This window comes from Salmo salar, chromosome ssa12 (assembly GCF_905237065.1).
Source record: "Salmo salar chromosome ssa12, Ssal_v3.1, whole genome shotgun sequence".
NCBI classification, from domain to species: Eukaryota; Metazoa; Chordata; class Actinopteri; order Salmoniformes; family Salmonidae; genus Salmo; species Salmo salar.
The window spans coordinates 8,381,747-8,408,784 of NC_059453.1; the positions used below are offsets into that span (position 1 = coordinate 8,381,747).

Below are 27,038 nucleotides of genomic sequence, written 5' to 3' on the forward strand. Positions count from 1 at the left end.
TGAATGTATATCTGAGTAAGAGTATGGTACTGTGTAAAAAAAGTGCCGATTAGTAAAATGCCCCTTATTGTTTTACTGTGGCGCTTGTTGCACAAGCAAGAGAACTGACTCCTCACACCGTGACAAATATAAGGGAAAGAGGATACCTAGTCAGTATGTGTGGTAGTATGTATATATATATATATATATATATATATCGTTCAAAAATGTGGAGTCACTTAGAAATGTCCTTCTTTTCCATGAAAACATACATGAAATTAATTGCAAAATGAATAGGAAATATAGTCAAGACGTTGACAAGGTTATAAATAATGATTTTTAATTGAAATAATAATTGTGTCCTTCAAACTTTGCTTTCATCAAAGAATCCTCTATTTGCAGCAATTACAGCCTTGCAGGCCTTTGGCATTCTAGTTGTCAATTTGTTGAGGTAATCTGAAGAGATTTCACCCCATGCTTCCTGAAGCACCTCCCACAAATTGGATTGGCTTGATGGGCACTTCTTATGCAGAGGCGGAAATCCCGGGGGGACGGGGGGGACACGACCCCCCCATCCTGGGAAAAATATGATTTGTCCCCCCCAATATATCACTGAAACATAACTATGTAATTTAAATAATATTAATAATACGCAATGAAAGCAATTGTGCTGATTTATAGACACTTAATACCGCGTTTTTAAGTTTCAAAAGATTGCGACACCCCCACCCTTTGCCTCACAATGGTTTGATCCACTGCCAGTTCCTTAGCTTGCTCCGTAACAGAGAGGCCGTATCTACTGTCTGAAAGGCACTCAATGAACGTAACTGACGTGAGGTTAATCCAGTCAATCACGCACACACACTAGCTGAATATGCAGAGCTAGCGCGCAAATATTAACTATTAAGCTAGCTAGTACCTATTCCATTTATGTGGCGTTGTCAAAGATGGAATCTTTGCTATCGTCAATTTATTCCAAGATCAGCATGCAGATGATGTAAGTTAGTGCTTCAAAGTCCCTGTTATAAGGTTAGCGATAAACTGAAGTCCAAACTGAACAGAACTACACTCTCTTCTACCATTGTCTTAAATATATTTAATGGTCTCGTTGCAAAAGCTAAATTGTCGCAAGGGAACTTTTATTTATTTATTTTATTTCACCTTTATTTAACCCGGGTAGCAAAGATTATAGCAAACACCACTGAAACGGAATTGGTGCTCGCTAGCTTTGCAAATTCAGCTATTGTTGGAAGCCAGCCAATATGAAACAAACTATTAAAATTACAAAAGGTTGCAGCATATGTTGTGTAAATGGTGAACTCATACAGCTGTCAACTCTTGTCATTTTAATCCGTTTCACATTTGCTAGCTACCTTTTAGATTGAAGCCCAAATAGAATGATAGAAGATAAGATGATAGAAGCCCATCTCCTACTGTAAATAACCTACACACTGTGTGTGTGTGTGTGTGTGTGTAGCCAGCCAGGTAGAAAAATGGCAGAAAAATAAAAGACAGACATCAGAGTATTTTTCAATACACCAAAACGCAAAGTAAGAACCCTAGTAGCATAATATCTCAAAGACTAGTTGATAAAATGTTCATAAGAAAGAAATTAAATTCTAATGGAAATGTTTCACAATGATGTCATTAGGCAGAGCAGGCAACAGATGGCACACAGACAGCAGAGTTGGGGACAGATATGCAGGGACAGACTGGCAGAGACAGGGAGTTTCAGGTAAGTTTGTTGAGTCTTTGTTTGGCAACATTATGAAAGGTTCTAAAATTTTTTGACTTGTAAAATAGGAACATAATTGGAAAATGCCATGGATACCCCCACTCTCAACTTAAACTGGTGACTGAACTAAGATTTGGTAAAGGCAATGGTATTGCTGTTGTGATTAGTTGTGTAGTTTTGGGTACCGGTAGTTAAGAGTAAGAGTATGGCAAACACCTTATTTCTTTGGTTCCTCAATATACATTTACCATATTACAATGTAGGCTATGTGTTACAGCACTACTTTTGGTGTCCCCCTCAGGAATTGCTCTTGAGAAAATTTCATGTAATTGTCCCCTCCAAAGTTGATATCAGATTTTTGCCCCTGTTCTTATGTACCATACGGTCAAACTGCTCCCACAACAGCTCAATAGGGTTGAGATCCGGTGACTGTGCTGGCCACTCCGTTATAGACAGAATACCAGCTGACTGCTTCTTCCCTAAATAGTTATTGCATAGTTTGGAGCTGTGCTTTGGGTAATTGTCCTGTTGTTGGAGGAAATTGGCTCCAATTAAGCGCCGTCCACAGGGTATGGCATGGTGTTGCAATATTGAGTGATAACCTTCCTTCTTCAAGATCCCTTTAACCCTGTACAAATCTCCCACTTTACCACCACCAAAGCACCCCCAGACCATCACATTGCCTCCACCATGCTTCACAGATAGCGTCAAGAACTCCTCCAGCATCTTTTCATTTTTCTGCGTCTCACAAATGTTCTCCTTTGTGATCCGAATATCTCAAACTTAGATTTGTCTGTCCATAACACTTTTTTTTCCAATTTTCCTCTGTCCAGTGTCTGTGTTCTTTTGCCCATCTTAATCATTTATTTTTATTGGTCAGTCTGAGATATGGCTTTTTCTTTGCAACTCTGCCTAGAAGGCCAGCATCCCGAGTCGCCTCTTCACTGTTGATGTTGAGACTGGTGTTTTGCGAGTACTATTTAATGAAGCTGCCAGTAGAGGACTTGTGAGGCGTCTGTTTCTCTACCTAGACACTCTAATGTACTTGTCCTCTTGCTCAGTTGTGCACCGGGGCCTCCCACTCCTCTTTCTATTTTGGTTAGAGACAGTTTGTGCTGTTCTGTGAAGGGAGTAGTGCACAGTGTTGTACGAGATCTTCAGTTTCTTGGCAATTTCTCACATGGAAAAGCCTTCATTTCTCGGAACAAGAATAGACTGACGAGTTTCAGAAGAAAGTTCTTTGTTTCTGGCCATTTTGAGCCTGTTATCAAACCCACAAATGCTGATGCTCCAGATACTCAACTAGTCTAAAGAAGGCCAGTTTTATTGCCTCTTTAAATAGCACGACCGTTTTCAGCTGTGCTAACATAATTGCAAAAGGGTTTTCTAATGATCAATTAGCCTTTTTAAAATGATAAACTTGGATTAGCTAACACAGCGTTCCAAGGGAACACAGGAGTGATGGTTGCTGATATGGGCCTCTGTACGCCTATGAAGATATCCCATTACAAATCAGCCGTTTCCAGCTACAATAGTCATTTACAACATTAACAATGTCTACACTGTATTTCTGATACATTTTAATGGATAAATATTTTTTGCTTTTCTTTCAAAAACAAGTACCTTTCTAAGTGATCCCAAACTGTTGAACGGTAGTGTGTATGCATATTATATATGTTTTTCTGTTCGTTTATTTCATTTCTGAGCAACACTTAGATTTACATTTTTTGATTCAGACACTTTTTTTCTAAATAGAAAAAAAGCATCCAGTCCACTTCATACCATGTCTGAACTGGGTTCTGGCTGCAGTGTTCAGACCATGTCTGAACTGGGTTCTGGCTGCAGTGTTCGTACCATGTCTGAACTGGGTTCTGGCTGCCGTGTTCATACCATGTCTTAACTGGGTTCTGGCTGCAGTGTTGCAGCCCAGACAAGCTCACAACAGGGTCCAGAGATGGCATCAGTGAAGCTGGAAGACTGCAGTCAAACACTGGAACTCAATGTGATTGTCAAAGAGGAGGAGGAGGAGAGAGAAATCGAGGAGGAGGAGGAAGGCGGGGGGGAGGAGGAGGAGGAGGAGGAAGAAGAGGAGGAGGAAGATAATGACATTGACTCTGGTGAGTCCAGGTTGGCTACACCAGTATTTTGGTTACATCATAGTCCTTACAGTCCAGATCTAGGTTCAGAAAGTATTTAAAAACGTTCAAATACTTTCAGTGTTTGCTTGAGCCTACCTGAAGTGTCACCTAGTTAAGCGGGTTGATGGTCATTTTTGAGACTATTCTGTTGGTTCAAATGGACCATGCACATATTGATTCCAATCAAGCACAGACTGATTTTAAATTCGAATTGAACCCATGTCTACTATTGTCTAGTGTGGCACACACAGCATGTGTAGTCCAAAAATAACCCCTAAGGCCCTGTTTTGACGTTGTTCAAGTAGATATGGAAGAAGAGGAGGACCAGGGAGAAAGAGGTGCAGCTAACCCAGGTAATACATTACAATAGAAAGAGAACTAACCCAGGTAACACATTACAATAGAAAGAGAATAGAGTAAAGCCTATTATTATTATTATTACTATTATTACTATTACTATTATTACTATTATTATTATCATTATTATTATTATTACTTTTACTATTATTACTATTACTATTATTATTAGTATTAGTATTATTACTATATTATTATTACTATTATTATTATTATTATTATTACTTTTACTATTACTATTATTATTATTACTATTATTATTATTATTACTATTATTATTACTATTATTATTATTACTATTATTACTAGTATTATTATTACTATTATTATTACTATTATTATTACTACTACTACTATTATTATTATGTGAAGATCTATTATAAAGTGTTTTAATGAACATTGTGTTCCAGTCTTATTGGTTTGATGTTTTACAGGGCTTGTTATTGTTAAAAGAGAAGAGGAGGAGGAGGAGGAGAGGGACAGAGAGAAGAAGGATGAAGCGGAGGAGGAAGGTGTGGATAGGACCAAGCCAGGTAATCACTGATCAGAACATGCATCCAGAGGAGGGGGTGGGGGGTGGAGAGGAGGAGGAAGGTATAGATGGAACCAAGCCAGGTATTTATTTAAACACATGAAACTACCAATTCATATACACATTAATATACAATAAACACATTAAACTACCCATTAATATACAATAAACACATTCAACTACCCATTCATATACACATTCATATACAATAAATCCATTAAACTACCCATTCATATACATATTAATATACAATAAACACATTAAACTCCACATTCATATACACATTAATATGCAATGTGCTGTACCCACACACTTCAAGATGTGCAACTGGATGTGCAACTGGGTCCTGTACTTTGACGGGCCGCCCCTAGGTAACAACATTTCCACCTCGCTGATCCTCAACACTGGGGCACCACAAGGGTGCGTTCTCAGCCCTCTCCTGTACTCCCTGTTCACCCATGACTGCGTGGCCATGCACGCCTCCAACTCAATCATCAAGTTTGCAGACGACACTACAGTGGTAGGCTTGATTACCAACAACGACGAGACGGCCTACAGGGAGGAGGTGAGGCCCTCGGAGTGTGGTGTCAGGAAAATAACCTCACACTCAATGTCAACAAAACAAAGGAGATGATCGTGTACTTCAGGAAACTGCAGAGGGAGCACCCCCCTTTCCACATTGACAGGACAGCAGTGGAGAAAGTGGAAAGTTAAGTTCCTCGGCGTACACATCACGGACAAACTGAAATGGTCCACCCACACAGACAGCGTGGTGAAGAAGGCGCAACAGCACCTCTTCAACCTCAGGAGGCTGAAGAAATTTGCCTTGTCACCTAAAACCCCCACAAACTTCTACAGATGTACAATCGAGAGCATCCTGTCGGGCTGTATCACAGCCTGGTACGGCAGCTGCTCCTCCCATAACCAGAAGGCTCTCCAGAGGGTAGTGAGGTCTGCACAACACATCACCGGGGGCAAACTACCTGCCCTCCAGCACACCTACACCACCCGATGTCACAGGAAGGCCAAAAAGATCATCAAGGACAACAACCACCCGAGCCACTGCCTGTTCACCCCGCTATCATCCAGAAGGCGAGGTCAGTACAGGTGCATCAAAGCTGGGACTGAGAGACTGAAAAACAGCTTCTATCTCAAGGCCAGCAGACTGTTAAACAGCCATCACTAACATGGAGAGACTGCTACCAACATACAGACTCAAATCACTGACCACTTTAATAAATTGATTTAATAATGTTATCACTAGTCACTTTAAATAATGCCACTTTTATATGTTTACATATCCTACATTACTCATCTCATATGTATATACTGTATTTCATGCCATCTATTGCATCTTTCCTATGCCGCACGGCCATCGCGCATCCATATATTTATATATACATATTCTTATTCTATCCCCTTACATTGTGTGTGTGTATAAGGTAGTCGTTGTGAATTTGTTAGATTACTTGTTAGATATTACTGCACTGTCGTAACTAGAAGCACAAGCATTTCGCTACACTCGCATTGACATCTGCTAACCATGTGTATGTGACAAATAAAATGTGATTTTATTTAAACACATTCAACTACCCATTCATATACACATTAATATACAATAAACCCATTAAAAGACCCATTCATATACATTTATATACACGTTATTATACACAACAATACACGAAAAGAAAAACAAAATTATAAAAAAGACATTCAGTAAAACGGTCCCCCTAACAACCATCTGAAAGGCCCTAGAGGGTCCCCTAACAACCGTCTGAAAGGCCCTAGAGGGTCCCCTAACAACCGTCTGAAAGGCCCTAGAGGGTCCCCTAACAACCGTCTGAAAGGCCCTAGAGGGTCCCCTAACAACCATCTGAAAGGCCCTAGAGGGTCCCCTAACAACCGTCTGAAAGGCCCTAGAGGGTCCCCTAACAACCATCTGAAAGGCCCTAGAGGGTCCCCTAACAACCATCTGAAAGGCCCTAGAGGGTCCCCTAACAACCATCTGAAAGGCCCTAGAGGGTCCCCTAACAACCGTCTGAAAGGCCCTAGAGGGTCCCCTAACAACCGTCTGAAAGGCCCTAGAGGCACCAATTCCTACAATTTTAAAGTGCATTGTAGATCATTCCACACTGAAGTGCAAAAAAACTGAAAGCAGATCTACCCAACTCAGGGGATATCGAAGGGATCTCCAGAGAGTAGCCATCTCTGAGCCCGGGTCCGGTAGCCCGTACATCTATAGGTTAACAATTAGGTAAGGTACGGCGGAAATGTATGCAATAGGCTTTTTTATAGACAAAAGAGCACAATGCATCGATCTACGAGACTTCAAGGTGGGCCAGCCTGCATTCTGATACAAAATGCAATGTGTGCTGAACCTATCGGCCGTAATAAATTGCAACGCATCATGATAAACCACATCCAATGACTTCAATACAGTGGCAGCTGCATTCAGATAGACAATATCCGCCATAGTCAATATACCTGGAATGAATGTTGACTAAATGATTTGTTTTCTGCTATTAAATGAAAGACACAACCAGTTCGTATAGAAGAAGCAGATTTTTTTTAAAAAACTTTATTAATTTATTTTTTAATATTATTAATTAACTAATTCATCAACATACTTTTTGAAAAGATCGCTTTTCATCCATCCAGATGGACAGACATGTATAGGCGGGGACACGATCAGTGAGAGCACCATCCAAAGTACTTATGCATAAATCATCATATATCATTTTGTCGTGATTTGGAAAATGTACATATACTTGGTTTTACCTGCATTAAGTTTCAGTTCAACAAAGGCTTTCTGTAGAGCAATGGAGACAGATTGAAGCTCTGACAGAGCCTGGTCAGCTACGTAGGCAACAGCATACACCACAGTGTCATCTGCGTACAAGTGAAAGATAAAATTTTAAGATAGTGAGAGAAAATAAAACGGACCAAGAATGGATCCCTCCGGGAAACCCTTTATGTCCAGAACCTGATTTAACACCATCAGTAAATACACACTGTGTTCTGAGGGGTATCCTACGAAGCAAGCAACTCTAGGTTTTCTAAAGCTAACCGGGCTTCAGTTAGCTTGACATCCCATCTTAGGCTTCATCCGTACTCACGACGGCGGATATTTCTCACCTGCCTGCCGCTAACTCCACCAGGCGAACATGGCTTGTCGAATTCTTCATTGAGACAATGCTGAAACGTCAATCCGTGGGCAAATCAGTGCCATGTTCAAATTAGAGACGAAAATCATAATGAAGGAAAAGTTATCTTGGAGATTCAGCAGGCTGAGGTGTGAAATAAGCTTTTAGAAGTATCTTCTTCATTGTTTTACTTTGCTGTGTTTATTGTTATTGTTAAAATAATTATATAATAATAAATGTTTATTTTAGTTTCTAAATGCATTGTGTCATTACTAAATCATGTGATGGGTATTTTTTTTTAATTGTAAGGATAGAGTTGGCCTGCTTGGGAACAGGTTAGTTCTGAAGGATTCATTCAGGATAGAGTTGGCCTGCTTGGGAGCAGGTTAGTTCTGAAGGATTCATTCAGGATAGAGTTGGCCTGCTTGGGACCAGGTTAGTTCTGCTTGGGACCAGGTTAGTTCTGAAGGATTCATTCAGGATAGAGTTGGCCTGCTTGGGAGCAGGTTAGTTCTGAAGGATTCGCTGCCATAGAACTGACTAAAAGGTGAGCCACATTCATACGACTGGTTATCCTTTTAAATCATTTTCAAACCAGCTACATGCAGCCTGGTCCAGGCTTCAGAATAAGTCGTGTAGTATTTAGTAGTATTTATTGGGACCCCCAATTTGGAAATAAAACGAAACAAATAAAATACATGATATACATAAAATATACATAAAACGACATAACACTACATAATCTCCTGCCTCTGCCTCACGCTTCAGAAACAGGAGATGCCTCCTGTCCTATGAGCCGTTCCGGCTTGTACAAGCCAAGGCTTGTGGAAGGCTACTTACCTACATACAGTGCTTTCGCAAAGTATTCAGACCACTTGACTTTTCCCACATTTTGTTACGCTACAGCTTTATTCTAAAATAGATTAAACAAATGAAAAAATCCTCATCAATCTACACACAACACCCCATAATGACGAAGCGAAAACAGGTTTTCAGAAATGTTTGCAAATGTATTAAAAATGAAAACAGAGACCCTTTGCTATGAGACTCGACATTGAGCTCAGGTGCATCCTGATTCCATTGATCAACCTTGAGATGTTTCTACAACTAGATTGGAGTCCACCTGTGGTAAATTAAATTGATTGGACATGATTTGGATAGGCACACGCCTGTCTATATAAGGTCTCACAGTTGACAGTGCATGTCAGAGCAAAAACCAAGCCATGAGGTCAAAAGAATGGTCCTTAGAGCTGTCAGGACTGTGTCACGACACAGATATGGGGAAGGGTTTCCTAGAGCTGGCCACCTGGCCAAACTGAGCAATCGGGGGAGACTGGCCTTGGTCAGGGAGGTGACCAAGAACCCGATGGTCACTCTGACAGAGCTCCAGAGTTCCTCTGTGGAGATGGGAGAACCTTCCACAAGGACAACCATCTCTGCAGCACTCCACCAATCAGGCCTTTATGGTAGAGTAGCCAGACAGAAGCCACTTCTCAGTAAAAGGTACATGACATCCAAAAGGCACCTAAAGGACTCAGACCATAAGAAACAAGATTATCTGGTCTGATGAAACTAAGATTGAACTCTTTGGCCTGAATGCCAAGCGTCACGTCTGGAGGAAACCTGGCACCATCCCTATGGTGAAGCATGGTGGTGGCAGCATCATGCTGTGGGGATGTTTTTCAGCGGCCGGGACTGGGGCGAAGGTTCGCCTTCCAACAGGACAACGACCTTAAGCACACAGCCAAGACAACACAGGAGTGGGTTTGGGACAAGTCTCTGTATGTCCTTGAGTGGCCCAGCCAGAGCCAGATTTGAATATCCCAGTAATCGCTGATCAGAACATACATTTAAGAGGAGGAGGAAGGTGTGGGTAGGACCAACTCAGATCAGAATATACATTTAGGAGAAGTCAACTTCCCTTTCTACCTTTTTAGATACCGATGCATATATAGCATATAAAACAGAAAACAAGTGTTTAACCCCTGTAATGTTGCCATTGAAACAGGAGAGGGTGCCAGCTCTGACCCAGACAGCCTAGGGGACCCTGACACTGAGAGACCATATCTCTGCTACCAGTGTGGCAAGAGGTTCACTGCAGCCAGCAGCTTGAAGATACACATGATGACCCACAGCGGAGAGAAACCCCACCAGTGTTCCATTTGCGGGAAGGCCTTCCTGCGATCCTATGACCTGAGACGACACCAGGTGGTTCACAAAGGTGAGAGAAACACCTATACCCTGATGTTAAACTATTTTATTGACTATGGTACAGGTACACTATTATGTAAAACAATGAATTTGAAGATGATCTCCACTGTATGTTTGTTACCTAGCTATCCAGACAGTTTTTAAAAAAACTGCCAACATTCCATTAAAAAATTGCAGTCAATCTACAGCCATACACTGGCTGAAATCAGTTGTTGATAGGACTTAGACAAGTTGTAAATGCAAGTACTGATATTGTATCGTATAGTAACACTCACTGCTTTCCAAGAGAACACACATTGAGACATTATGGTTTGTTTACATATATTTTAGAGGCAATAATACGGAAAGTGTGTATAAAACCTGTATAAACTGTATTTAGAATTATATGACCAATATTTTAGGTAGACTAATTCTATTACCCAATTTCTGATACATCACATGCCTTTTATTTTCCTGCGTCAGTTAAAGCAGGAAATGCATCACCTACTGCCATTCATTCCAATTAGACTGGGTTGGATTTCTCCCTGACCAAGATGGCTGCCATTTTCAGACCATTATGGAACTTTGAGGGTTTACAACACAGCCCCTCTAGTAATTGAGTAGGATCTCTATGGGTACAGGTACATGGTATTGTAGCAAATTTGGGGTGTATCTCCGACCAGGATGCAAACTGTGTCCAGGAGACTGTCAACCCTACAGTGATCTGAACCTCTTGACGAGGATGCTAGGTGTTGGGTTAAGGTCGCTATAGTATTTTACTGTATGTACAGTATACTGTTAAGCATGCAAGGGATGCTGTTCTCTCCTCTCTGTCCTAGCAGCGTCTCTAACCCCTATAATGTTGTCATTGAAACAGGAGAGGGTGCCAGCTCTGACACGGACAGCTCTGAGAAGCTGCACCGCTGCTCCGAGTGCGGAAAGAGGTTCCTCACAAAGACGCGGCTGAACAGACATGCGCTGATTCACAGCGGAGAGAAACCACATCAGTGCTCTGTCTGTGGGAAGTGTTTCTTACGACCCGATGACCTAAGGAGACACATGACCATCCACACCGGAGAGAAAACCAAGCACGTCTGCCATCCGTGTGGGAAGACCTTCACCTTGCTACGGCACCTCAAGATCCACCAGCGAGTCCATACAGGAGAGAAACCATACCACTGCTCCAAGTGCCCAGAGAGTTTCGCCCACCTGTTGGAGTATAGGAAGCACAGACAGACCCACCGTAAGGAGAAACCATACCACTGTGATGACTGTGGCAAGATGTTCTCCCACTTCAGAACCCTCAAGGTTCATCGTCTGATCCACACAGGAGAGAACCTCCACCACTGCTCCTACTGTGGGAAGGGCTTCACGATCAGAGGGAACCTCAACACCCACCTACTGACCCACACTAAGGAGAAACCGCATCAGTGCTCCATCTGCGGACAACGCTTCGCAAGATCCCAGTGCCTGAAAAAACACAAGCTCAAGAAGTTACACATGGAAAAGGTCCTCTACCATATCTGCAACTGCGGTAAGAGCTTCACGGATGTAGAGAAGCTGCAGACGCACGCAAGGACGCACTTGAAGAACCTTGAGAAGAGGTTCTGCTGCTCATACTGCGGCCGGACGTTCGTACGGGCTGGTGACCTTCAAAGCCACCAGAGAACACACACGGGAGAGAAACCGTATGTCTGCACTATATGCGGGACCCGTTTCGCCCAGTCTGGGAACCTGAGAGTGCACCAGATCACGCACACTAAAGAGAGGCCGTACCCTTGTACTGTCTGTGATAAGGGGTTCACCACACCGGGGAGTCTGAAGGTGCACATGAGGCTCCATACAGGGGAGAAGCCTTATGTCTGTAGCCTGTGTGGGAAAGGGTTCCATGTACCCAAATTGCTTAAGAAACACCAGGAGCATCACACAAGCGAGATGACAGCCTCCTTGGACATGACATAGGAAAAGCCTACAATTTGTCTGGAGGACCTTTATTTTGGAAAACACATGTCCTCAATGAGACCAGTGGCCAGTACTTTATTCACTGAGTCCTATCCTTTCTCAATTCATCTTTCCTCGATTATCTCGCATCCTCTCTCCTCACCTCCTCAACTATATTGGAGGAGAATATCTAAAGTCCCTCCCCTCAGACCTTCTCCTCCAATGAGTTTTGAGAAGAAGCTGAGGTGAGAGAATACAAGGACTCGAGGACTGAGGAATTGAGAAAAAAAATCCAGGTTTCAATGGCCAAAGGATTGCTGGTGGTTTCTCTGCTGCTCTCATTAACACTAGCGTCGCTGGGCCTCGGGCACGTACCAGTGGAACGTCTACATTTGAAACAGTCTATAAATCCATTTAAGGACATGGGTTTTCAAAATAAAAGTCATCTGAAATTGTGCTCCAAACGTGCTTTCCAACATCTCACTAATCATGACTGAATTTGTAGTGCTTCATTTAGTGATACAGCCTTCATAAAGCTTCTCTAGATTAACTCCATATATGAAGACAGTAATGATATATAATGTGTTACATCATGTGTTGCCCTCTATAGGTAGCCTAGTGGTTAGAGCCTGGTGGTTAGAGCCTGGTGGTTAGAGCCTGGTGATTAGAGCCTGGTGGTTAGAGCCTGGTGGTTAGAGCCTGGTGGTTAGAGCCTGGTGGTTAGAGCCTGGTGGTTAGAGCCTGGTGGTTAGAGCCTGGTGGTTAGAGCCTGGTGGTTAGAGCCTAGTGGTTAGAGCCTAGTGATTAGAGCATTGGGCCAGTAACTGAAAGGTTGCTGGATCGAATCCCTGAGCTGACAAGGTAAAAATCTGTCATTCTGCCCCTGAGCAAGGCAGTTAACCCACTGTTCCCTGGGCGCCGTGGATGTCGATTATGGCAGCCCCCCGCACCTCTCTGATTCAGAGGGGTTGGGTTAAATGCGGAGGACACATTTCAGTTGAAGGAATTCAGTTGTACAACTGACTAGGTATCCCCCTTTCCATTATAGCCATTATGGTTATTATTTGACCCTGCTGGTCATCTTTGAACGTTTGAACATCTTGAATAACGATCTGTCCTTAATGGTCACATGGACTCTTACATCTCTATCTGGCACAGCCAGAAGAGGTCTGGTCACGCCTCGGTGCCTGGTTCCTCTCTACCCAGCACAGCCAGAAGAGGACTGGCCACCCATCAGAGCCTGCTTCCTCTCTAGGTTTCTTCCTAGGTTTCTGCCTTTCTAGGGAGCTTTTCCTAGTCCCTTTGCTTCTGCCTCTGCATTGCTTGCTGTTTGGGGTTTTAGGCTGGGTATCTGCAGAGCACTTTGTGACACCTGCTGATGTAAAAAGGGCTTTATAACATACATATGATTTGATATGACACGATGTGAACATGTCAGTATATGTCATGACAATAAATGCTAACTATGTGATGTGTTGTTCTTTGTTTGGGGTTCTCTGAGGGGCGGGTTCCCACACGCAGATTAAGCCTAGCCCTAAAAAGACATTCTCAATGGAGAATTTATAGTGGAAGTGCTTTTTAGTCCAGAACTAGGCTTGATCTGTGTCTGGGAAACTGCCCCAGAGACATTTAACATGTGGAGTGTATAAATGCTAAAATAAAATTAATTCATCTTGGTGGCAATTTTGGGGATTATTTCGGTTGTCCAAGATGAGGCCTATCCAGCAGTACAATTATCCTTAAAAATGAAGACATTTAAAAATGTTGCGCTTACCAATTAGTTTAGACACATTCATTTTCTAGAAACGTGTTAGATTTAAATGAAAAGTCATGGAGAAGTCCTGCCTAATTGCGCCTGTAAATCGCTCTGGATAAGAGCATCTGCTAAATGTATCTCCTATTTACACCAATACACATTGAATAGTGTACTGCTCTACCGACTAGTAGGCCGTCATTGTAAATAATAATTTGTTCTTAACTGACTTGCCTAGTTAAATAAAGGTTACATACAAATAAATAATAATAAAACAATCCAGAGTGAGAGAAGCGCAATGACTGCGCATACTTGATGCTCGTGAACAAACCTTTTTCCTCATACAGGCGGAAGTTTACAGTTGGATTCCCCGACCCTCCTCCATGCCAAATAATTGAAGAAAACCTATCCCAGGTAATCTTTATAACGTTGAAATGTGAACCCAACATGCTATATCAGTGTTTAAGCTACTACCCGACGTATCGGCAACGGTAGCGAATGCTAGCCGCTGTGTAGAACGACTACCAGCCAGGGAAGCGTCAAGTCGAGCTAGCTAGGTTGCGTCTATGGCTTTTTTCACGTTCTCCACCTAGTCAGTAGCCACAGCCCATGTATAAGCTACAACATGTGAAGGCTATTCCCGTCTCAGTAACTAGCTAACCTTAACTAGATCAGTGACCGTTGTTGTTTTTGCTCCAATGTTCTGCAAGCAGTGAACTAGCAAGTGTAGACTCATATCTGATACAATAACGATGTTAGATAGCTAGACGTCAGTATGTTTTCTGAATAGATCGATCGATCACATATCGCCAATGTCCTCTTCATATTTAAGACTGTGGCACCATGTCTGATCCGGAATCCCCGGATTCTAGTGATCCAGTCCCGAGAAGCTCCCTGCGAGGTCCAGAGATGGCGTCAGGGAAGCTGGAGGACTGCAGTCAAACACTGGAACTCAGTGTGGCTGTCAAAGATGATGATGGTAATGACGAGGAGGAGGCTGATGAAGAGGATAGCGATGCTGTAGACTATGGTAAGTTCAGGTGTTGAGTCAAGTCAATATTGGGCTACAATAAACTCTACTGTGCTGTGTAGCCTATTCATAGCCTGACTGCCAGTCTGTTTCCCTTATCTTGCCAACTCCTTATGGAGTGTGATTTGACAGGAGCGCAGAAACAGACTGGCAGTCAGGCTAGCTTATTCATAGTGCTGATGGTCTTTCATCATCACTACTGTCTGTTTTCAGTCAGGCTAGTCTATTCATAGTGATGGTACTTTTATCAGTACTACTGTCTGTTTTCAGTCAGGCTAGTCTATTCATAGTGATGGTACTTTCATCAGTACGACTGTCTGTTTTCAGTCAGGCTAGTCTATTCATAGTGATGGTACTTTCATCAGTACGACTGTCTGTTTTCAGTCAGGCTAGTCTATTCATAGTGATGGTACTTTCATCAGTACGACTGTCTGTTTTCAGTCAGGCTAGTCTATTCATAGTGATGGTACTTTCATCAGTACGACTGTCTGTTTTCAGTCAGGCTAGTCTATTCATAGTGATGGTACTTTCATCATCACTACAGTCTGTTTTCAGTACAGTATCGTGTGTTCTCCACCAGGGCATAACGTTGTGAAAGTGGACATGGATGAGGAGGAAGGAGAAGCAGTGAAGTCGGGTGAGTAGTACAGTAGCTAGCTAGAATGGGTGGGGAGAGAGTCCTCTGGGTAGTAGCAGGACAGTAGCTAGCTAGAATGGGTGGGGAGAGAGTCCTCTGGGTAGTAGCAGGACAGTAGCTAGCTAGAATGGGTGGGGAGAGAGTCCTCTGGGTAGTAGCAGGACAGTAGCTAGCTAGAATGGGTGGGGAGAGAGTCCTCTGGGTAGTAGCAGGACAGTAGCTAGCTAGAATGGGTGGGGAGAGAGTCCTCTGGGTAGTAGCAGGACAGTAGCTAGCTAGAATGGGTGGGGAGAGAGTCCTCTGGGTAGTAGCAGGACAGTAGCTAGCTAGAATGGGTGGGGAGAGAGTCCTCTGGGTAGTAGCAGGACAGTAGCTAGCTAGAATGGGTGGGGAGAGTCCTCTGGGTAGTAGCAGGACAGTAGCTAGCTAGAATGGGTGGGGGAGAGTCCTCTGGGTAGTAGCAGGACAGTAGCTAGCTAGAATGGGTGGGGAGAGAGTCCTCTGGGTAGTAGCAGGACAGTAGCTAGCTAGAATGGGTGGGGAGAGAGTCCTCTGGGTAGTAGCAGGACAGTAGCTAGCTAGAATGGGTGGGGAGAGAGTCCTCTGGGTAGTAGCAGGACAGTAGCTAGCTAGAATGGGTGGGGAGAGAGTCCTCTGGGTAGTAGCAGGACAGTAGCTAGCTAGAATGGGTGGGGAGAGAGTCCTCTGGGTAGTAGCAGGACAGTAGCTAGCTAGAATGGGTGGGAGAGAGTCCTCTGGGTAGTAGCAGGACAGTAGCTAGCTAGAATGGGTGTGGAGAGAGTCCTCTGGGTGCCTAACCTTCTGCACTCATTATTATACACTCCTGGTTACCCATGTCTATATCAAACACTGATTGACAGAAATAATAAACATCAGCAGACACTCAGGCCCCCGGTGGCCTGGTGGCCTGGTTGCCTGGTTGCCTGTGCTGGACTGTTGTAGAGGTTCTGATGGATATTATCTGTTCTATTCATGTGAATCTGTGTTTTAACAGGGCTTTCTATTAAAAGAGATGCAGAGGAGGGAGGTGGCGGGGATGAGACCAACTCAGGTAATCACAGACCACAATAACCATTCATGGGGATGATAAAAGCTTTGGTTGTATCCACTTTGATAGTTTATAGTGTTAGGTAAGAGAACATTGATCTTAAGAGATACACCCGGTCTCCTACAGTATTTAACCTGTAGTGTTGTCACAGAAACAGGAGAGGGCGCCAACTCCGACACAGACAGTTTCGATGGGGAGAATGAACAGAGTTTGAACGCTCAGAGTGCAGTGGAGAAGCCACACCCCTGCTCCCAGTGTGGCAAGACCTTCATCACCGTGGGGAGCCTGAAGAGGCACACACAGACCCACAGCGGAGAGAAACCCCATCAGTGCTCCGTCTGCGGGAAATGTTTCTCACGCTCAGACGACATGAAGAGACACCTCACCATCCACACAGGTTATTGTGAACAATGATTATTATATTTCAGTATTTGGCATAGACTATTACAAGATAGAATATAGCTGTAAGCAGCCATGGTGGTGCTCAAGCCTTATTGCACCACAGCGCCAATTTCAGGACAACTTGGATGAGCTACTTCTGTACATCTGACCATGCCTGCCATAACATAACATCACAACTCAACATCCTCCAGACCATGCCTGCCATAGCATCACAACTCAACATCCACCAGACCATGCCTGCCAATTATCACAACTCAACATCCACCAGACCATGCCTGCCGTAGCATCACAACTCAACATCCACCAGACCATGCCTGCCGTAGCATCACAACTCAACATCCACCAGATCATGCCTGCCAATTATCACAACTCAACATCCACCAGACCATGCCTGCCAATTATCACAACTCAACATCCACCAGACCATGCCTGCCAATTATCACAACTCAACATCCACCAGACCATGCCTGCCAATTATCACAACTCAACATCCACCAGACCATGCCTGCCAATTATCACAACTCAACATCCACCAGACCATGCCTGCCAATTATCACAACTCAACATCCACCAGACCATGCCTGCCAATTATCACAACTCAACATCCACCAGACCATGCCTGCCAATTATCACAACTCAACATCCACCAGACCATGCCTGCCAATTATCACAACTCAACATCCACCAGACCATGCCTGCCAATTATCACAACTCAACATCCGCCTGCCATAACATCACAACTCAACATCCACCAGATCATGAAGTATGCTTCTGATGGATTTGGGACCATTTTTTAGTGACGTCAACTACTTCTCTAAGTAGAGGTGCTGTGAAGTGTAGAGGTCTTCTCATGTCAATGCTAAATAAATCTGTATCCACACAGGAGAGAGGGTCAGTCACATTTTAAAAGTTGTATGTATTATTATTATTATTATTATAGTAAGAGATGTGTGGTACATGCTTACCTATCTATTGGGGGGGCTGAATCAAAAATATGTCTAGCAATGGGAAATATCACTTAAAGGTATTATTTTAGATTACAAAATGTTCAAATCGATATATGGGTGCTCTTGATCGACTTATCAGTCAGTACCTGTAACTCATCCCTAGGAGAGAGGGTGAGCCATGTCTGTCACCAGTGTGGGAAGACTTTCACCAGTCTGGGAGGGCTGAAGAAACACCAGATGACCCACACAGGTGTAGTGCTCCTTCTTCCAGGTGTATAGAGGATGATGTCATGGGATGTTGTTGTTGATGATGAGGGGGCAGCAGGTAGCCTAGTGGTTAGAGTGTTGGGCCAGTAACCAAAATGGTTGCTGGATTGAATCCCCGAGCTGACACGGTAAAAATCTGTCGTTCTGCCTCTGAACAAGGCAGTTAACCCACTGTTCCCCGGTAGGCCGTCATTGTAAATAAGAATTTGTTCTTAACTGACTTGTATGTTACCTTTATTTAACTAGGCATTATGTTAATGATAGTATGATGTAATGTATTATAACAGATATTGACATTATAATTGCCTAGAAAAGTTATCAGTCTCTCAAAACTCTCTTTGAGTGGGCCTCAATGTGGTTTTTAAATCTGTTATTTGTGACATTGAAACGTTCTGTTTGTCCGTCTATCTATCAGGAGAGAAGCCGTTCCAGTGTTCAGAGTGTGGGAAAGGTTTCACTGCGCAGGGTAACCTCAAGATCCACCAGCGTATCCACACAGGTCAATTATATAATATATTTAATATAATATATGCCGTTTTACCTCTCAGGTTTATATCTCTCAGAAAGACACTAAACGTTTTGTACCGGCTTTTAACTGAAAATGTGTTTATGTTCATCTTGTATATGTTTTGCATTGGCATCATTGGTATGTGTTCTGTGTAGAGTTCTCATTCTCAGCCCGAACCCGACGGTTTCAGGCTTGCCGTTTTGTGTTAAGGGGGGAGAACCCAATGGAAGTCTGCCTACCTTGTCAGCCCACTACGTTTCTCTCTCAGCCGCAGCAGTTGCCAGGATTCCAGTATTGGCTGGGCCAGAGAAATTTGTGGCCATGATGAAACTTAATTTTTTCGGGATGATTTGAAATGTTTCAAATCGCGATAGGAATAGGCCTGAGTGCACTCGGGAGAATGATGATCCGCGAGACCGCGACAGGCAGAGCATCTTGGTATCAGGAGAAGCCCATATTCCAGTGGTATCTGTTAAAACCTCTCTTGGGTATGTGGGACGTGACCGTCCCACCTGCGGGACACACTCCCAACAGCCAGTGAAATAGCAGGGTGGCAAATTCAAAACAACAAAATCTCATAATTCAAATTTCTCAAACATACGACTATTTTACACCATTTTAAAGATACACCTCTCCTTAATCCAACCACATTGTCCGATTTCAAAAAGGCTTTACAGCGAAAGCAAAACATTAGATTATGTTAGGACAGCACCTAAACAAGAAAAGCCACACAGCCATTTTCCTAGCAAGGAGAGGCGTCACAAAAACCAGAAATACAGCTAAAATTAAGCACTAACCTTTGACGATCTTCATCAGATGACACTCATAGGACATTATGTTACACAATACATGTATGTTTTGTTCGATCAAGTTCATATTTATATCCAAAAACAGCATTTTACATTGGCGCGTGATGTTCAGAAAATGTTTGCCTCCCAAAACTTCCGGTGAATGTGCACATTAATTTACAGAAATACTCATCATAAACGTTGACAAAATATATAACAATTATTTAAAGAATTATAGATACACTACTTCTTAATGCAACCGCTGTGTCAGATTTCAAAATAACTTTACGGAGAAAGCACATTGTTCAATATTCTGAGTACAGAGCTCAGCCATCAATGCAAGCTATACAGCTACCCGCCAAGTCATGGCATCAACAAAACTCTAAATTAGTGTTATAAATCTTTCCTTACCTTTGCTGATCCTCGGCGGAATGCACTCGCAGGACTCCCACAAGAAATGTTTATTTGTTCGGTAAAGTCCATAATTTATGTCCAAATACCTCTGTTTTGTTGGCGCGTCCAGAACACTATTCCAAAGGCACGATGCGGGAGCGCAAATCAATAGACGAAAAGCTCAAAAGTTCCATTACCGTTTCTAGAAACATGTCAAACGATGTTTACAAATCAATCCTTAGGGTGTTTTTAACATAAATAATCGATAATATTCCAACCAGACAATAGCGTATTCATACCAGAAGAAAAAAAAAAAATGCTATCCATGCGTGAATGTGCATGAAGTAACTACATGACCTCAGACAGTCCACTGCTTGAACCGGCTGTTATTCCCTCAAAATTCACCATAGAAGCCTCAAACAACTTTCTAAAGACTGTTGACATCTAGTGGAAGCCTTAGGAAGTGCAAAATGACCCCTAAGTCACTGTAGTTTGGAAAGGGAATACATTTAAAAAAAACTATAGCCTCAGATTTTCAACTTCCTGGTTGGATTTTTCTCAGGTTTTTGCCTCCCATATGAGTTCTGTTATACTCACAGACATCATTTAAACAGTTTTAGAAACATCAGTGTGTTCTCTATCCGAATCTACTAATAATATGCATATTCTAGTTTCTGGGCTCGAGTAGTAGGCAGTTTAATTTGGGTACGTTTTTCATCCGGCCGTGAAAATACTGCCCCCTACCCAAGAGAGGTTAACACTGATACATCCTACCAAAATACACCCTGTGACTGCCCTGCTAAAGAGCCTCGCTGGACCTGGTAAACTATCCGAAGTAGCTAACTATCCAATTGTTTACTAATCAAACATGCGTTGAAAACACAGGGTTTTTAATCAAATAGATGTTTGGCAGAAAAATCGAGAAAAATCAAGGCTCCCTTTTGTTATTTCATTTCAAAATAAAATGCGTGAATGCTGTGCAATGACATGAATGAATGGTTGATTATATTGAAGTTGCGTTAAGACAGATAAAACGGGACGTACTCTCACAGCTCCATGGTGGATAGATTATACATAGAAACCAATTTAGTCAAAATGGATTCAATTGGTTAATTTTCTCACCCATCTACCCATAATGACAAAGTGAAAACATATTTTTCCAAATGTATTGAAAATGAAATGCAGAAATATCTAATTTACATAAGTATTCACACCTTGAGTCAATACATGTTAGAATCACCTTTGGCAGTGATTAGAGCTGCGAGTCTTTCTGGGTAAGTCTCTCAGAGCTTTGCACACCTGGATTGTACAATATTTGCACATTATTATTTTTTAAATTCTTCAAGCTCTGTCAAGTTTGTTGTTGATCATTGCTAGACAGCCGTTTTCAAGCCAATTTAAGTCAAAACTTTAACTGTGTTTTAGGTTATTGTCCTGCTGAAAGGTGAATTTATCTCCCAGTGTCTGTTGGAAAGCACACTGAACCAGTTTTCCTCTGGGATTTTGCCTGTGCTTAGCTCTATTCCTTTTCTTTTTATCCTAAAAAAACTCCCCAGTCCTTGCCGATAACAGGCATACCCATAACATGATACAGCCACCACAATACTTGAAAATATGGAGAGTGGTACTCAGTGATGTGTTGTGTTGGATTTGCCCCAAATATAACGCTTTGTATTCAGGACATAAAGTTCATTTCAGTTTTACTTTAGTGTCTTATTGCAAACAGGATGCATGTTTTAGAATATATTTATTCATTACAGGCTCCCTTCTTTTCACTCTGTCATTTCTCAGTTTTCTCCTTTCACAGCCATTAAACTCTGGAACTGTTTTAAAGTCACCATTGGCCTCATGTTGAAATCCCTGAGTGGTTTCCTTCCTCACAGGCGTCCTTCCTAACTCAGTTGCCGGAATCTTTGTAGTGACTGGGTGTATTGATACACCATCCAAAGCGTAATTGATAGCTTCACAAGGCTCAAAGGGATATTCAATGTAGGCTTTTTTTTACATTTTTACCCATCTACCATCTGCTATACGAGGCATTGGAAAACCTCCCTGGTCTTTGTGGTTGAATTTGTGTTTTAAATTCACTGCTCAACTGAAGGACCTTACAGATAATTGTATTTGTGGGATACAGAGATGAGGTAGTCGTTCAAAAATCATTTTAAACACTATTATTGCACACACATTGAGACTTGTTAAACACATTAACTTGTTTTACTCCTGAACTTATTTAGGCCAAAACAAAGTGTTTAAATACTTATTTACTCAAGACATTTCAGCTTTTCATTTTGTATTAATTTGTAATGTCTAAAAACATAATTCCACTTTGACATTATGGGGTATTGTGTGTAGACCAGTGACACAAAATCTCAATTGAATCTATTTTAAATTCAAGCTGTAACAACATTTTGGAAAAGGTCAAGGGTTGTGAATACTTTCTGAAGGCACTGTACAGACAGCGATTCGGTTGAATAAAATCTCATTGACTGATTATCAGACAAGACACAGGCGTTTGGTTGGGAGGAGGACCGGCTGCTACGCCAGAGAAGAGCAGAATCCACTTGTTAAGCTACACGCTGGCAAAATTTTGTTAAAGCAATGCGGTGGCGCTGTCCTAATCAAGTCGGTGCTGAAATTATCATCTCGGTGACCACACATGACTATTGCTTTAAATTAGTATAACGGTTGGATATGACATTGGGAGTTTCAGTATAAGCAAGTACAGTTGAAGTCGGAAGTTTACATACACCTTAGCCAAATACATTTACACTCAGTTTTTCACAATTCCTGACATTTAATCCTAGTAAAAAATACCTGTCTTAGGTCAGTTAAGATCACCACTTTATTTTAAAAATGTGAAATGTCAGAATAAGCTTTTATTTCTTTCAACACATTGCCAGTGGGTCAGAAGTTTACATACACTCAATTAGTATTTGGTAGCATTGCCTTTAAATTGTTTAACTTGGGTCAAATGTTTCGGGTAGCCTTCCACAGGCTTCCCACAATAAGTTGGGTGAATTTTGGCATATTCCTCCTGACAGAGCTGGTGTAACTGAGTCAGATTTGTAGGCCTCCTTGCTCGCACACGCTTTTTCAGTTCTGCCCACAAATGTTCTATAGGATTGAGGTTAAGGCTTTGTGATGGCCACTTTGTTGTCCTTGAGCCAATTTGCCACAACTTTGGAAGTATGCTTGGGGTAATTGTCCATTTGGAAGACCCATTTGTGACCAAGCTTTAACTTCCTGACTGATGTCTTGAGATGTTGCTTCAATATATTCACATAATTTTCTTTCCTCATGATGACATCTATTTTGTGAAGTGCACCAGTCCCTCCTGTAGCAAAACACCCCATAACATGATGCTGCCACCCCCGTGCTTCAGGGTTGGGATGGTGTTCTTTGGCTTGCAAGCTCCCCCTTTTTCCTCCAAACATAACAATGGTCATTATGGCCAAACAGTTCTATTTTTGTTTCATCAGAGCAGAGGACATTTCTCCAAAAAGTATGATCTTTGTCCCCATGTGCAGTTGCAAACTGTAGTCTGGATTTTTTATGGCGGTTTTGGAACAGTGGCTTCTTCCTTGCTGAGCGGCCTTTCAGGTAATGTCAATATAGGACTCGTTTTACTGTGGATATAGATAGTTTTGTACCTGTTTCCTCCAGCATCTTCACAAGGTCCTTTTGCTGCTGTTCTGGGATTGATTAGCACTTTTCGCACCAAAGTAAGTTCATCTCTAGGAGACAGAACGCGTCTCCTTCCTGAGGGGTATGAAGGCTGCGTGGTCCCATGGTGTTTATACTTGCATACTATTATTTGTACAGATAAACGTGGTACCCTCAGGCGTTCGGATATTGCTCCCAAGGATGAACCAGCCTTGTGGAGATCTACCATTTTTTTCTGAGGTCTTGGCTGATTTCTTTTGATTTTCCCATGATGTCAAGCAAAGAGGCACTGAGTTTGAAGGTAGGCCTTGAAATACATCCACAGGTACACCTCCAATTGACTCAAATGATGTCAATTAGCCTATCAGAAGCTTCTAAAGCCATGACATTTTCTGGAATTTTCCAAGCTGTTTAAAGGCACAGTCAACTTAGTGTATGTAAACTTCTGACCCACTGGAATTGTGATACAGTGAAATAATCTGTCTGTAAACAATTGTTGTAACATTTACTTGTCATGCACAAAGTAGATGTCCTAACCGACTTGCCAAAACTATAGTTTGTTAACAAGAAATTTGTGGAGTGGTTGAAAAACTAGTTTTAATGACTCCAAACGGTGTATGTAAACTTCCGACTTCGACTGTATTTGATACATGCCTTCAATTGCATTAGCTTATTTTATTGCAATATTATTTTTTAACATTAAGTTTATTATAACTAAGCGCAGAGAGAGAAACTCCCCTATCTGTTTCCTCATCTCCTCACTCCGTTGCTGCCTGCTTCCACCTCGTTGTTCTCAACACCAGTTTAAATCAATATAAACTTTATAAAAAAATAGTTATTCTATTCACAGGGGAGAAACCGTACCAGTGCTCCCAGTGTCAGAAAAGCTTCTCCCGGCTGGCCCACTATAAAGACCACCAGCAGACTCACCGGGAGGAGAAACCGTACCACTGCAATGACTGTGGGAAAAGCTTCTCCTACTTCAAGGTTCGTTGTTGTTTTACTGTCTTAATTTATCTATTTACTCCTCGTCTACTGTTTTTTGTTTTATCTTTCTCACGTTTTATTGATTTATGTATGGGAAGCACTTTGCACTGCATTTTGTTGTAAGTAATGATCTAAATGAAGTTTGATTTGATACAAGTCGCTCAAGTGCCACCAGATGATCCATAAAGGGGAGAACCTTCACCACTGCTCCGTATGCGGTAAAGGGTTCGCCATTCGCGGCAACCTGAAGACCCATCTGCAGACACACACCAAGGAGAAACCACACCAATGCTCCGAGTGCGGGAAACAGTTCTCCCGAGCCCACGACCTGAAGAAACACAAGCTGCTCCACACGGGGCAGAAGACCTACCACATTTGCCAGTGTGGCAAGGTGCGTGTCAATTCAAGTTACATTATGTAGCTTTGTGTACGAACCAACAGATTTCAGATAGAAATGCGAGTTATAGATTTGCCATTCTCTTTGAAAACAAGTCTTATAAGCGGTAGATCCGTTATATGTGCAATATTTCTATGCCTCCCCTCCATTTTTGTTTTTGTGTCTTTTTGTTTATCTGTCTCCAATCTAAGAGCTTCACGGAGCTGGGGAACCTGCGGACCCACCAGAGAACCCACACCGGAGAGAAACCATTCTGCTGTTCCTTCTGCGGCCGAACCTTCTTGCGCGCTGGAGACCTGAAGAGCCACCAGCGGACACACACCGGAGAGAAACCATTCATCTGCACCATATGTGGGACCAGTTTTGCCCAATCTGGCAACCTGAAAGTGCATCAGATCACACACACTAAAGAGAGGCCGTACCCTTGTACTGTCTGTGATAAGGGGTTCACCACACCGGGGAGTCTGAAGCTACACATGAGGACACATACAGGGGAGCGGCCGTTCCTGTGTAGCGCGTGTGGGAAAGGGTTCACGGCGTCAGGGCAGTTGAAGAGGCACCAAGAGTGTCACATGAGAGACACTGTCCAATCATCTCCTAGTGAAGACACGAGGGTGGCTTCAAAATAAGAGCACTGGAAACGTGCCATTGTGTGTCTGAACTGTGATCATGATGGGAGGTTTTACTGCTTCATGATGTCCCTAATGGGACACCATTCACTATGGGCTCTGGTCAAATGGGACACCATTCCCAATGGGCTCTGGTCAAATGGGACACCATTCCCAATGGGCTCTGGTCAAAAGGACTGCACTATAAAGGGAGTAGGGTACCATTCAGGACTGACACTATTTCTCCCTTTTGCAGAACGTCAGTTGTTTACTCTATGAGCTCAATTATGAGCTTTTAAAGTGTCAGAGAATGTGATGTTTGACAAAAAATTGTATTCTGAGTCCTGAATGACACCCAATTTAGTGCACTACGTTTGACCAGGGCCCATAGGGTTCTGGCCAAAAGTAGTGCACTATATAGGGAATAGGGTGCCATTTGGGACCCTATGTGAATGTGATGGTCTTAATGGTAAAAGGTCTGTCATGTCATCTACCCATTAGAATGTACACGATCTGATATTGATCATATAATATGATTCCCAAATGGCACCCCTATTCCCTATATAGTGCACTAATGTTGATCAGAGCCTAAAGTAGTGCACTATATAGGGAATAGGGTGCCATTAGGGACGTAAATAGTGTATACTATACTACAGTACTAATGAACACATTCTCTGGTAAAACACAGTTTACATATTTGTCTCTTTATTATGAGTATTGGATCTCATTTTAATAAATAACATTAAAGTATACTAATGCGTTTCATCCTGTGAAAACTTAGTTTGAAAGAATTAAGTTCCCCTATTGCCCTGCAGGTGGTGCCATTGTGTCACATTCACAATGCAGCCAGTAGTTTCCCCCATCGTCCTGTAGGTGGTGGTATTGGGTCACATTCACAATGCAGCCAGTAGTTTCCCCCATCGTCCTGTAGGTGGTGGTATTGGGTCACATTCACAATGCAGCCAGTAGTTTCCCCCATCGTCCTGTAGGTGGTGGTATTGGGTCACATTCACAATGCAGCCAGTAGTTTCCCCCATCGTCCTGTAGGTGGTGGTATTGGGTCACATTCACAATGCAGCCAGTAGTTTCCCCCATCGTCCTGTAGGTGGTGGTATTGGGTCACATTCACAATGCAGCCAGTAGTTTCCCCCATTGTCCTGTAGGTGGTGGTATTGGGTCACATTCACAATGCAGCCAGTAGTTTCCCCCATCGTCCTGTAGGTGGTGGTATTGGGTCACATTCACAATGCAGCCAGTGAAGTTTGTTGTGTTTTTAGCCCATAGCGCTCTGTAGTGCACTATATTTACATTTGAGTCATTTAGCAGACGCTCTTATCCAGAGCGACTTACAGTAGTGAATGCATACATTTCATTTCATGCATTTTTCTTTTTGTACTGGCCCCCCGTGGGAATCGAACCAGTGTGCCATTTGTTATGTAGACTTAGTGTGAAACTAAAGGGAGGGACTAAGGTGTGTTTCCTACTGATAAGGAACTCTTCCTCAGAGTAAACATGTATTACCCCCTAAAAAACAGGTGGGTTATAACAAAGAATGGACAAAATTAGTCATACCA

At 42.5% G+C, this 27,038-nt stretch overlaps 2 protein-coding genes across 4 annotated transcripts; both read left to right on the forward strand.

Annotated features, from left to right (window-relative positions):
• The first annotated feature begins 4,159 nt into the window (after positions 1 to 4,159).
• On the forward strand, positions 4,160 to 12,683 carry LOC123725399 (zinc finger protein 501). The gene is made up of 4 exons (XM_045690614.1): positions 4,160 to 4,205; positions 4,644 to 4,742; positions 9,893 to 10,105; positions 10,952 to 12,683. Exons 1-4 carry the CDS (start codon positions 4,160 to 4,162, stop codon positions 12,034 to 12,036), a joined length of 1,443 nt encoding a protein of 480 aa, XP_045546570.1. The 3' UTR covers positions 12,037 to 12,683.
• Positions 12,684 to 14,105: 1,422 nt separating this feature from the next.
• LOC123725400 (zinc finger protein 883) lies at positions 14,106 to 26,216 on the forward strand. Of its 3 annotated transcripts, none has more exons than XM_045690615.1 (10): positions 14,106 to 14,182; positions 14,601 to 14,798; positions 15,379 to 15,435; positions 16,451 to 16,507; positions 16,656 to 16,901; positions 18,017 to 18,103; positions 18,536 to 18,619; positions 24,323 to 24,459; positions 24,617 to 24,850; positions 25,048 to 26,216. In XM_045690615.1, exons 2-10 carry the CDS (start codon positions 14,612 to 14,614, stop codon positions 25,483 to 25,485), a joined length of 1,527 nt encoding a protein of 508 aa, XP_045546571.1. In that variant the 5' UTR covers positions 14,106 to 14,182; positions 14,601 to 14,611; the 3' UTR covers positions 25,486 to 26,216. The 3 variants fall into 3 exon arrangements, with proteins under 3 accessions (XP_045546571.1, XP_045546572.1, XP_045546573.1); XM_045690616.1 differs by having other exon boundaries at positions 14,107 to 14,182; positions 16,662 to 16,901; XM_045690617.1 differs by having other exon boundaries at positions 14,107 to 14,182; positions 14,641 to 14,798.
• Positions 26,217 to 27,038: the final 822 nt, after the last annotated feature.